At 39.7% G+C, this 13354-nt stretch overlaps 1 protein-coding gene across 1 annotated transcript in view; it reads right to left on the reverse strand.

The window, feature by feature from the left end:
* FAM13C (family with sequence similarity 13 member C) overlaps window positions 1-13354 on the reverse strand; it is a 127392-nt gene that overhangs the window by 28813 nt on the left and 85225 nt on the right. Inside the window, 1 exon segment of the mRNA XM_057421521.1 lies at window positions 5035-5098. Coding sequence (XP_057277504.1) covers window positions 5035-5098 — 64 coding nt within the window.

Genomic DNA, 13354 nt, shown 5'->3' on the forward strand with positions numbered 1-13354 from the left:
TCACCTAGTGATATGAAATTAGTACCCATTTTATGTGTCATCCAGCAGTCACAGTGACCCCTACCTAGATTCCTGCTTTTGATGCATTTAGTAGAATTCTTATGATCAATTTGAGCATCTTTTATGATCTACTTTCAAAGTCTTCTTTAATCCTCTACAGGGCTTTCTTCAATTAGAGACAGAACGATGGAAACCACCTCACCTTCAACAGCTTTCAAGTAGCAGTGAATTTTCCTTGTCAAGGGGAGGATGCTAACTTGAATCATACCCATGACACTGTTCTGGGGAGGGATTCCATAATATGACAGGCCTCATGTTCCACTTCCTGTCATCCCAGCTAGGCCCCAATGAAGTGGCTGTGTAATTATCACTGCAGATGGGCTGTGTTTTATAGTCAGTAATATTATCTAGCGAAAGATGATTATACCAGTTACACACCAGTGAAGACTGATCCCAGACCAGACCTTTTCCAGAAGAACTGCTGATGGCAATAAGGAGAACATAGGCAAACATAACAGAACATACCAATAAGGAGAGCATAGGGTAATAACTGACAAAAATACCTAACCATCACAGGCTGTTACTTCAAGCATTTGAAAACCAAAAAATATTCCATACCAAGAAAATATGTCCCTTTGCATCGCTATTTCTTATGATATATTAATATTTATGGAAAATTCAGCATAAAAGCATTCACACAGACTACATTGTTAAACATTGTATTTTGGCAATGCTTAGGCTGTAATTCACCAGCTGGTTTATATTCAGTTGCTCAAAGTGATATTTTTCATCCATCTTTGGAAGGTGGGTAGACGGCAAATTTACAGTCACTGCCAAATACTAAAAAAAAATAATCATATTATAATAATAATAATAACAACAACAACAATAGGAAAACCTTACAGAATTTCATGATTGTGTCCTTGACAGGGGTTTGATGTAGGGAGAAAAGGGGTAAGTAGCTGTGATCACTTTGATGTTACCAGGGAGACGATGAATCTGGAGTACGCCATCAGCCTCATCTTACTCCTAAAACACAGCTGAGTACTATGGTACTGCCACAGCACACTATAAATGAAAAACCATCATACATTTATGGGAACACGTAAGGAGACATAGCTTTAGCAAAGGCCAAACACAATGCTGCTCACTTCACTAACTCATTAGCAACAGCAGCATCCTAGAAAATGCTAGGGATGACGCTGCTGCCTGTCCTGCCGCATGGCCTGTCCTGCCCCCTTCAGGGCTGCTTGCAGTACTAACAATGCCAGACCAGCTGGACTGGATCCTGCCAGCCTCAAACCTCTTTCTCTCTGGCAGCAGTGTAGCTGCAGCCCAACCACAGAAAGAAGGTGCTCTGCGAGAGGACATGGCCATATATCAGCAACTTGCAGCAGGCTTTCTATCCTTGGGCTCACAGGGGGCTGGCTAACATGCTACCAACTGTTGGCAAATAGAAGGCAAGAAGAGAGATGTCTTCATCTTCTAAACCCTTTCAGGTTAATTTTAAATATTGCTCACCACTTCCAACTTCCCCCTAGTTCTCCAATGCTTTCCAGTACCTGTACAGCTCTGATGTGACTGTAGGCATCCTGCCACAATAGTGGGGATGTGTACTCTTCTGTCCTGCCCACACTCAGCAATACATCTGATCTGAAGATGAACCAGCCTGTGCACATGTTACTTAAAATTCTGCCATGGTCCAGACTTGTCCCTGGGCCCAACTGGGCCATCTTTGCTCTTGGCTGTTTAAAAGAAGTTGCAAAACATGTCAGAAGCAAACACAAACAGCTAAAATACATAGAGAGGGAAATGTTAGGTCATGCTGAGTGCCATCACAAATTTTAGTAAGCTCTTCTATGGAAAACCAATATCACTGAAGTAATTTAAGATATGGCATATTATATCAGCTAATTATCTAAGTTCAAATATTTGAGAACTGATATTCAGTCCAGTTTTACTCTAGTAAACAGTAGTGTTTCTGATGCAGTAATTCCTGATCCGTGCTAATGCAAATGAAAGGACATTATAATATTTTAGATGGGTCCTTAAATTTCTTTGGAAAAATAACAAAATTGTTGCCTCTTAAGAACAGCATTTTGCAAGTTTGAAAAGGAAGCAATTATAATTGTCTTGGAGAAAAGTTTCTTGTATTTTCTTCTGTCCTCTTAAAGTAACTGACAATTCAGAGAACTTGAGCTATGCCAATTCCACTAGAAGAGAAAACATCTTGCATTATTCCAATTCAAAGATAATGGAAAAATAGACATTTACAGGAAGTCTGAGGAAAACAAAGAGAGAAGTCTATTTATTAATTTCGCTAATGCTTTAAGAAAACATATGCATAAAGGAATCATATTCTCACCTGCTGGAGAACACACAGTACAAAAGGATTACCATTTGAAGAGGAAGCTTAGCCTTGCAGTTAATAAACTGACTTTACAAACAGGTAAGGCACTGACTGTCATTCCTTCCATCTACAAGAGTTGAGGCCTTAGGACAAGGAATTATTGTGATGATAGATAACCTCTTACATCTAAGTATCACACACCTACACTCACACTGTTAAATGCCTCTGGAGAATGGAACAATGAATGATCAAATTCTTCCAAGTTATCACCAAAATGCTTTGGCAATGAGTGAGAGTCCCCTGAAAGGGCATCAACCTTTTCTTGATAAGTGCCATCAGTAACTGCCTCTCCAGCTGGATGGGGCCCACAGGATCAGTGCCATGTGACTTGTCAGCATATCCAAGGGACCACGGACTGGTGGGAAAGAGCATGCCAAATGAAGCCTCATCAGCATCCTTTGTTTCAGCTTTGCAGACATCCTAAAGACTGGTAAATTTAATAACTGAGGGAAGAGGGAAAGAAAATATATCTGCCAACCCATAGATGCTGCTCTGTCTCAGTCTGAAGGCTGATAGGCAGAAGGGAGGAGGAGCAAAGCCCAAACTTAGTGCTTTCTGCCTAAAATGAAAACACCCTGCCCCACACACACTGTTACTGAATATTAAGCATGCTTGCACCCTATCCCTGGGCCTGCTCCTGCCTCTCCAGGACAGCAAGACAGCTATTCTATCTAGTTTATTGATGGATTTACTGGATTTATGAAATCAGTTGGGGCAGAGAAGGAGAATAACCCAACCCTACAGCATTTAATAGCCTTTGAAATGATTCATATAGAAAAGAAACTGAGCAAATATCAACCTGTTCAATTCCTTCACTCTAAGGAAATAAATGCTTTTATATGTCACATTAGAACAGTGATGTATAACAGCATCTTCTTGCTTTTTAATCTGAGAGTTCAGGTTAAGATAAAATAGGCATATTTTTTGTGAACATAAATAAATCTCTGTGGTATCTGTTATGGCAATATTTGTGTCTTGAGGCATATGACATTTTCAATTCAGAGCTTCCTTTATGGGGAACAAGCAAGCAACAGTAAGATAGAACAAGATATGCCCTGGGTCTGTACAATGCCATGGATGAGCAGTGAAGAGAGACACTGCTTTCTCTAAATCAAGAAGAGAATTTATTTTCTTACAACCCATGTTCATTTGGGTTTTCAGTAGACCTGAGACACCAAAAAATCTAAAATTTTGCAGAAGAAACCATCAGAAGGTAACCCTTCCTCATTCCTCATAAATTACTGGGAGTTTGCTTTAATGTCTAATTATCTGTTTCAATATCTTACACTGATTTCATTTATTACATTTAATCTTAACCTTTAAGGAATCCTTTGCAAGGATTTTAAGTGGAAGCTGTCAGATGGAAGCTTTGGTGATTATTTGCACTGGGGCTTCTCAAAAGAAACAATAACTTGATTTCTTCCAGAGCCTTAACTGGCTAGGCAGAGGCTGAACATAATCCCTTGTATTGGTCATGGGATGTGCCTCACTAGTTAGCATCACAATTTTCAACAGTGAACTGCACAACAATGTCACAAATGCACAGGAGATAATTCGTTGTAAGGAGAAGATTAAGTCTGAATTCCTTTAAAAGGACACATTGTGGTTTTCTCCTAATGAAAGGCAGGCATCTATTAATAGACATACATGTTCTCTGGCTGATTATGGAAACAAAGCTGTCTTTTCCATGGTTTGAAAGGAATGGGATTCCCTTCCCTCCCAACTCTTTTTTTCCACTGCTTCCAATGTTCTGTTGTCTTGGTCTACACTTAGAAATATTACCTGCTCTGTGTTTAAGTCCAGTATTGTTCATTGCCTTGCCATGTGTAAGCATACTCTATGCTAGCATGCAGATACCCTTGTTTATGGAAGATGCTTTATAAGGTTTCTCACTTTGAATAATTGCAAAACTTGGATTTGACTTCCAGCATTTTGCTGATTTCGAGAATCTAGCTCGGGCTCATCTATTTTTTGACATGATCACACAAACAACTTCTTTGTGCTCTACTCTCTCACCATCCTCCTAGTATAATCCATTTGAGAACAGCTCGTTTCAAATGTCACAGGTGCTAGTGGACTTTCCTTACTTTCTCTCTTCACTCCAACTCTCTTTTCTTCCCACCTTACAACCAAAGTACCTTTTAGAACACATTGTACTGTTCATAGATTATTTATGTAGGATGTAGAAATCTTGAGAACTCATTTTTAAACAAAACATAATTGATAGCTGAACACTTTTAAGCTCTAATATGAGGGAAAAAATAAAATGTTCTAGAAAGGTGGCATTTCACTCAGCCAATATTGAATGTTTAATTCTTTTCTGAGCACAAAAAGAAAGCTGGCTTAAAATATTTTTTTAAATCTCTCGCCTCTGGCGTTTAAACTATTATAGCAGTCCTGTATCACGTTTTTAAGCTTTTCTCCAAAAACATGACTAGGATGATTTAGTAAAAAGCTAACCTTAAATTCTCAAGAAATTACATTATTCCAAAACCTTAAAATTAACAAAAACAAAAAAAAAAACAAAAAAAAAAAACAAAAAAAAAAAACAAACAAAAAAAAAAACAAACAAACATCTAAGTCCAAAGCTGTAACATCATATTTCAACTTTTGGTTAAGCTTACCTCATTTAAGCTGTTAAATTGCTCAGTTGCTTCTTTTGGTGAAATGCATGTGTTCTGATCTATTCTACGAAACAAAACAAGAATGTTCACTCAATAGATTGCTTATCTGTGATGCAAATATTTAAAACCTTCCATCATGTCTGCACATAAATTACAAGTTATGGGATAAAGTTGTTTTATTTAAAAAATAACATTTTTATCAAAGTTACATCTGTATTTTATGCCTTATTCAAAACAACAGTGATTTTACTGGAATCTTAAATAATGTATTTAAACTGTGAATAAGGTCCTGGAAACTATGACATTAGAATCTGGCTTGCTCTGCCACAGAGAAAAAGTTCTACAGAAGTATGATTGGCTCCCAATATCTTTGTGAGCTAATGGAATTAAAGCCAAGAGAAAGCTCTAGCATATGTTTAGATAGAAGCACAGTTTGTCCCCCATGCTTTAAGTCAGGAACAAGAGTTTTCCTGTATCAGAGCCATGGAGAATACTTCTTTCCATATTTAAATTTGATAGTATTTCAGGCTCCCAATCTTCAACTTTCTGCTTAAGTTCTGTTTTGCAAATTCCACAAAGACCCAAAGGACTCTTATGTGGAGCTGGAAATCCTTTGACTAAGAAAGTTTTTCTAGTGTCACTTTGCAGCCATTGGATATGTCCCTACCTTTGTTTTTCCCTCAGTGTATCACTGCTTCTCCACATGGAAAAAGGAAAGGAAGGTCCTGAACCGGCAAGGGGAAAATCTTTTCCCTCAGACTACAGCTAGAGTCAACTGTGCCCCATCCAGGCAGATGTGGTCATGACCTAAGACTCCACACACCTACCAGCCTACCAGCTTCAGGATTAGTTAGTCACAAATTAACTTTACCAGTGAATGAAATTGAAGCCTAAAAAAAACCTTCCCATGGATTAGGTGAGAAACCTGTATAGGCTCATACCACAGCACTGTCCTTCCCCAAAGCAAACAGATTTCCCCAGTCAGCTTCAAAGCCTGACATGGGTATATCACAAGAAAGCAAGAAAGCTGAAGAAAGAAAACTATTGCTGCCTCAGAGAATGAGATTTCACATTGCTGAAAAGGTATCATCAATGTTTGCTGGCACCTGTGAGGCTCACATGATCAAAAGTAACACAAAATCCAGATTCCTTTGGCCAAATTTATTAATATTTTTCAGCCTATTGTGCTCAGAGTCTTCTAAGCAAAACCAAATGGTTTTAAAAGTCTAGAAACCTCAAAAACAGTGCAGACAGATGCGCAGGCCTTTGTTATAGTTCTTCGTATTTATGAGACATTAAAGACTGAAATGATGGATATGCCACTTTCTTTACCAGAATAGACATATTAGATATCTACACGAGAGTAAACACTTGACTCCAAACAGGATACAAGGTGTGCAATTCACACTGAAACAAAAAATGAGTCATTTAGGTGGTATACATCTAGCACCAGAATGGGAAGTTCCACAGACCAGCCAGCTTTAACCCCCTTCAAGATGCACATGATCAGAAGCGAGTGATTTCTGGAGACACTTTATCAGCAAGGTGCCTTGACTGACTGTTGTGCAAGCACTTATCTAGATCTCTGTGTAGCTCTGTACATACATATGCTTTCTGCCATTTCACCTGAAAATGAATAGCAAATGTCACCATAATGTGAAGAGAACAGAAAGAAAATGGAACTACAGAATCAAAAATGTTAATGCCAAACAACTAGCTTCTAGCTTTTAGGGATGAGAGAGAACTGTAGGAGACTGCAGAAGAGGGTTAAAAAAAAACTAAGAAAAAGCATAGGGAGAACAAAAGGAGTAATTTAATAGAAAAAAAATGAAATATTCATAGTTTGGTTTAATAACATGTAAAAAAGGACCAGCAAGGCTACAAACAGCTGGAGAATTAATTCAGTAGTGAAAAAAAAACAAAAACTTAGAGTGATTTATTTCACTGAACTAGAGCTAGACATAAAAAAAAAAAAAGAAGAAAAGGACACATGCCAGATTTGTACACTTCTCATTTGGATGACTCCTTTCAAGGTCATAATACACAGTAAATGTGAACTCTCCTTAGGAAAAGAAAACAAAAAACTAAGTGCTAGCAGCAGTTCTTACATGTGCAATACAATGTTCTACATAATTCAGAGCTGTATCACTCACACAGTCTTGAGATTAAAAAGTTCAGAACATCCCTGAAGTACCACCTCTCTCCCATTCAGGCTGATGATCTTGTCTGATTTTTTAGAATAAGTCTTTTAGCAGAAGTCTTGCATTTTGCTGCTTCCTTTAAACTGAAAATGCTGGAGTAAGATGCTTTTTGTTTGCATTTTTTTGGATCCTGGATATATTTAAATCATTAAGGTGAATAACCATTTTTGGGAGAAGACCATTTACATAACAGTATGCTGAACTGATCTTACTCACTATAGAAAATTTTGGGGTCTGTTTTTTTGTTTTCACCAAGATAACCTGCATTTGCCTAGCAGAGCAGTTAATCTGATTGTCACCAGGCAACAAGGGGCTTGCAATTTAATAACTATGGGTTGGATCCTACTCACATTAAAAGTCAATCACAAAATATCCATTAACTTCAAAAGCAGCAGGAGCAAGCCCTAATTTTCCATCTGTGCTGAGTACATTAAACGTATTTTAAGACTTAGCTGAAATTTTGAATAATTGTAGGCAACCCTTATTTTGTATAATTTTCATAATGTAAAATAATGAAAATGGAATGCTTTCCATGGCTACCACTCAAATATATGTTATACCATATGCTTTCTAAAATATGAAAGGCCTGATCTCCCACTCTCCCTATAGACTCTGGTTTTGGCAGAATTACCCTCTTCTATATGGCACAGATGAGAAAGATGCAGCTCAGTAACGTGTACATTTGAAGCTTGTGGACATCACAAAATAAAATCCAAATACTAATTATCATAACAGAGCTCCAACCAAACTGCAAAGGGAAGATCAATTTGCATGAGCAGTACGCTGTTTAAAAAACCAACCAGAACATGTAAATTATTGAATTATGCATATCACTTCTAAACTTGCATAAAATTCAAATAAAACCACATAATTTAAAAAACTAAAAAGGATGTTTAAACATAACCTAAGAAAATTCACTTCTTATTTCCCAGACTAAACCCATAAAGGAGCATTACATTCTGTAATTTGCAAGCCCTAATCCAGTCCAACCCTGGGTTACACTAACTCTATCCTCAGGAGGCTTATGTGTCTATGAACCACAATGCCACACTTGCTCCATATCTTGGCCCAATTAATGCATTACTGGTGCCAAGATAAATTCTGGCAAACAAACTGCACACTATGCTGTGGGATGAACCCCTTTTTCCAGATTCAAACTATCCTGACCCAGTATTCCTTCCCTGTCTCTAGTCTAGTAATCCCAGCATAGGAGTGACCCACCAGGTTAACAGCTCAGAAAGGGTAGCCTCAGTACCACATCAGAGGACTGATCCAGCCTATCCAGGGGTTACATTACACAACTTCACTGAAGAACAGAACCTGCAACCAACACACCTCAGTGCCAGGAAAACACAAAGGTCTTTTCTGAGACCTCCACAACTGGCAAAAAGTGTTATGAAGTTCATAGTCACCACCCTAATACAGGCCTGCAGATGAATACTTCAAAAACAGACCTATGAGTCCTTACAAAGCAATACAGAACTGCAACAGGCCTCCGGATGAAGTGCACATTTGCAGTGAAAGAAACAACACCATTAAGGGCCCAAGGCTGTTTGGATACATCCTAGGCTACTCCTTGGTCAGTCCCTGATTGCTGGAATAAGCAACCAGCCAGAGAGCTAGCATACCAGTGCGTGTTTCATCAATCACAGCACTTACATAAAGGCTGGCCGTGGGCAGCTGGACAGCCACACTTGTTTTTCATCTTATGAGCACCTCTCCCAGTCACCAGGCACAATCCTTACTTGGGCTACAGTAAGATGGCTTTTTTTTTTTGGTCTCTCTGCCTTTTTCCCTTTTTTTCTTTCTTTTTTTGGGGTTTTTTTTTTTTTTTTTTTTTTTTTCCTTAAGTGTATTGCAACCCAAGAGCTTGCTCAGGGATTTTCCATGTCTTGATACAGGAATTATCACGGAACCAATGTTTTAATATGAAGATTCCTGAGGAAACTGTTCTTAGGAACTGTTCAGTCATTTCCCAGCAAATCAGTGTTTCATCAGCAAATCCTGGTTTGCTGACAGAGAGCTATTCACAAACACATACTGGTTTTGATGAATTTTTGCCAGGTCTGAGGCAAGACTCAGAGGGAATCCAGCCAAGTTCTCCCCCTGCTCACCTGGCTGCCTGTGTGGGAACACAGCCTCGCAAGCTCTGCCTCACTGTGCAGGTCTGCCATATGGCATGAGGACATCAGCAGTTCTGCAGCTTCCCTACTTCTTCCCACACATCCCTCAGTTGTAGGTACTCAGCAGAAAGCATGGAAAATACAAGAGTCCCCACCTGAACTGCACTCTCAAAAGCTACTTGCCTTGAAAGCTTCAATACTAAAAGCCTCACTAGAGCTTAGTTTCCCACAGGGGAGCACAGAAACTGTCTGAGTCCAAGATCCGGGGCAGCCTGTTCCTGGCATTCCCAGTTTTCCTGAAGAACAGTCATAGGACTAACAGAAACTGCCACCCTATAGCCTCTGTAGAAATTAGGCACCAATCAAGGGACCAGCTGATTCCTACTAAATTAAACCACTCCACTCCCACTTATTGGGGAATGGGGAAGAGGGGGAACTTTCAAAGACTTTTTCTTTGGCATAAAATTTAACCCCAAAGTGTAATTCCGACACTGACTTGGAATGCAACCTTCTGTGAAACACTGATATCCCCATTGCCCAGGAGTCCCATGTTTCAGCTCCCTCTCTGTGTACAGGCATCAAGAAAACACCATCCTCTATTCGGGTAACTGCATACACAGCTCTGCAACCCACATCAGCTTTGCTGATTGCCTTTGAGAAGGCAATCGGTAAAAGCAGCTTTTTGTAATCATCTGTACTGTTCCACGCTGGCTTTCCTATTCTCTGTTTAAAAAAAGGAAATTCTTTTTATTTGTTCCTGGGGCCTGCATATAACTTTTACCTCCCAAAGGTGTAGATTATATTACAGTCATACCCAAACCCAACTACACACAATGTCTAGAGCAATATTCAATGTAATCACTTGAAATAGTATTAGAAATTCATGTTCTTGTAATAAAATGTAAATGTTTCCTTCCTGCAGATGGTATTTCATATTCTAAATTGATGCTGATTTTCATAAATCATGCATGATACATACCTCTTAAAATTAAAATTCTTGATTTACAGGTCATGTATAGTTTAGCCAAGAAAAAGACAGTATTCCCTCATTCTTCTGACTGTAGTCTTTTCATAAAGTATTTTTCCATTTCCCTCAAATCCTACTAAAACTTTTCTTTCACTGTTTCAGTGGTTATCATATAATGAAAGTAAATACACACACTCCCCCCCAAAAAAAACACAATCAACATATATACTTCTAAGTTGTATTTTTGTAGATTGTTTCTCTTATATTGCCTGTTTTTTTCTATCACATACCTGTTTATGAATATCCCTTGTTAGGTTACCCTGAATTTAGACTGCTCTGCTTAACAGGGACTATACTGAAAAGTTTTCATATCTCAGCAGTTTTTGATCCATATTTAGACAAATTAAAACTATCCTGGTTTTAGCTGCTCCATACTCACTAGAACAGATCTTTTAAAAACTCTGTACGGTTCAGAGGTATTTACCTGAAACTCCAGTAAGACTAATGACAGAGCTACAGAAGTCTGCAGAAAATGAATTAGAGCAGAAGTAACAAGCCACACTAGAAACAATTGACATTGCTTCTTAGTATGGGACAAATAAATCCTTCTTGTCCTACCCTCCACACAGACATCTAGGACTGTATCAAGTGGCACACTTATAGCAGTGTGGCCATCTCCTGTTCTCCAAAAGACCATTCAGCTTTTGGTCTATGACTTAGGGATCCTATGCAGATGTAGTGTTCCAAAGCACTGCTAATTTTAGCAGTAACCTTGCAAAAAAAAAAAAGGTGGAAGATGGTAAAACTCGAGTTTTGTGAGGCTAGCAGATGTGTTCTGTCAAAATCTAGCTATGGTTGTTGTCTGCTGCCAAGGTTGAATACTTAACCTTTGCCATGTCCTAGAGCAGAAAAGGCAGAAAACAAGGCAAGATGTCACACTCTGGCAGCTATATTTCACAGCCTGTTCATGAGCCAGTTCTATTCTTCTGATGTAGCAGCCAGAGACGTACATGAGCTGAGATATGGGCATGTAATTGCTCAGGCCCTATCAAAGCTGATTGACAGCAGATGTTTGGGGCAAGCTGCTGGCGACCCTTCAAAAGAGCCACCAGACACAGTAACCCTCAAACTGAAAGTACTAACTTCAACATATGTGACTCAAAGTTCTCTGCCCCACCTGGGTGGTGGGAATGTTTTTTCCAAGGACACTTAAGGCAGTTAAAGTAAACAAAGAGTGCATGTAAGGCAAAGGGCTATCCATTAATGCTTTTCTACTCCAAGTTCCTTATTTAAGAGTAAAACCTCCTCTGTTTTGTTGTAATATAAACAAATAAAGACATGGGCAGAGTTGAGGTTTGATCATTATGCCTTCATAGCTCTTAGCGTGGTTAACTTCAGGTACCATTATTTAACAGGTTTAGCACTTGTGGACAGCAGGCTTCCTAAGGAGCTACCCTGATGTTAAATGGGAATGAATGGCATAATGAACAATGGTTTAATGCCAAGCAATCTAAAAAGGCCAAACTGTTGAAATGGAGTGGGAAACTTTGCTGTGGCTTGTTTTATTCGGGCATACTCTACTCCTTATCTTTAAAGTCCATATTTATTTAATCATGTTCCTTTCATCAATCAAAATTAACCAATGTTATTTCATTACCTACCCATACACAGACCTCCAACCAGCAAAGCCCTTAGATAGGTCTAACTCTCTGATATCAAACTCACTTTGCCCCTTTGTACAAGAAATCCATGTGATATTTTCCTACCATTAAAAATGCCAGAAAAAGAGAAGCCAGGTTTCCTTGGCTGGGTCTAATTAGAAACACTCAGAGATGCAGTGTTTCAACTGCACATACAAGCACTGTAGGGTGGAAAGGTTCTTTGTGAAAGCTAATTAAATGTTTGGTCATTGTGCTAAAACTTCCTTTGGGAGCATAAATTAATATCATTTACCACATCGCCTACTAAAAGCTGTAGTGAAGGCAACCAGTTCATTTCATATGAAGCACTAAACTGCCATTGGATGGCAACTGTCACTGCTAACCTAGAGCTTGAAACAGGCCTTGGAGGCAACAAATTCTGCATGTCAGCTAGTTGTGCCTGTAGGCACTGAGCATCCCTGGGATATATAGCTGCTGCTCCAGGGCCCCCAAAGCGAGCCAGAGCCCCTGCCACACAGCAGCAAATCTGTCACGCACCTCAAAACAGAGAGCAAAGAGCACAGACCTGGCTCACCTGCCTGAAACTTTATGTGCACATCAAAGCAAAGTCAAAACAGCACCTGAGCATGGGAAATGGGTAAAATAGTGCCCTGAAAACTGATGGCTGTGAACAGCATGATCTCATGCTCTGTGAAGAGCATGATCACAGGCACACCTACAGGTTGGGCAGAGAAGAGATTCAGAGCAGGTCTACAGAGAAGGACTTGGGGGTGCTGGTCAATGAGAAAATGAACATGAGCCAGCTTCAGTGTGCACTCGCAGCCCAGAAAGCCAACCGTATCCTGGGCTGCATCAAAAGGAGTGTGACCAGCAGGTCGAAGGAGGTGATCCTGCCCCTCTACTCTGCTCTCGTGAGACCTCACCTGGAGTATTGTGTGCAGTTCTGGTGTCCTCAACATACAAAGGACATGGAACTGTTGGAACAAGTCCAGAGGAGGGCCACGAGGATGATCAGGGGACTGGAGCAGCTCCCGTATGAAGACAGGCTGAGGAAGTTGGGGCTGTTCAGCCTGGAGAAGAGAAGGCTGTGTGGAAACCTCATAGCAGCCTTCCAGTATCTGAAGGGGGCCTATAAGGATGCTGGGGAGGGACTCTTCATTAGGGACTGTAGTGATAGGACAAGGGGTAACAGGTTGAAACTTAAATGGGGAAAGTTTATATTTGATATAAGGAGGAAATTCTTTCCTGTAACGGTGGTGAGCCACTGGAATGGGTTGCCCAGGGAGGTTGTGAATGCTCCATCCCTGGCAGCGTTCAAGGCCAGGTTGGACAGAGCCCTGGGTGAGATAGTTTAGTGTGAGGTGCCCC

This window comes from Pezoporus wallicus, unplaced genomic scaffold (genome assembly GCF_028554395.1).
Source record: "Pezoporus wallicus isolate ANWC-B61680 ecotype Strahan unplaced genomic scaffold, APGP_CSIRO_Pwel_v1 contig_4816, whole genome shotgun sequence".
Taxonomy (NCBI): domain Eukaryota; kingdom Metazoa; phylum Chordata; class Aves; order Psittaciformes; family Psittacidae; genus Pezoporus; species Pezoporus wallicus.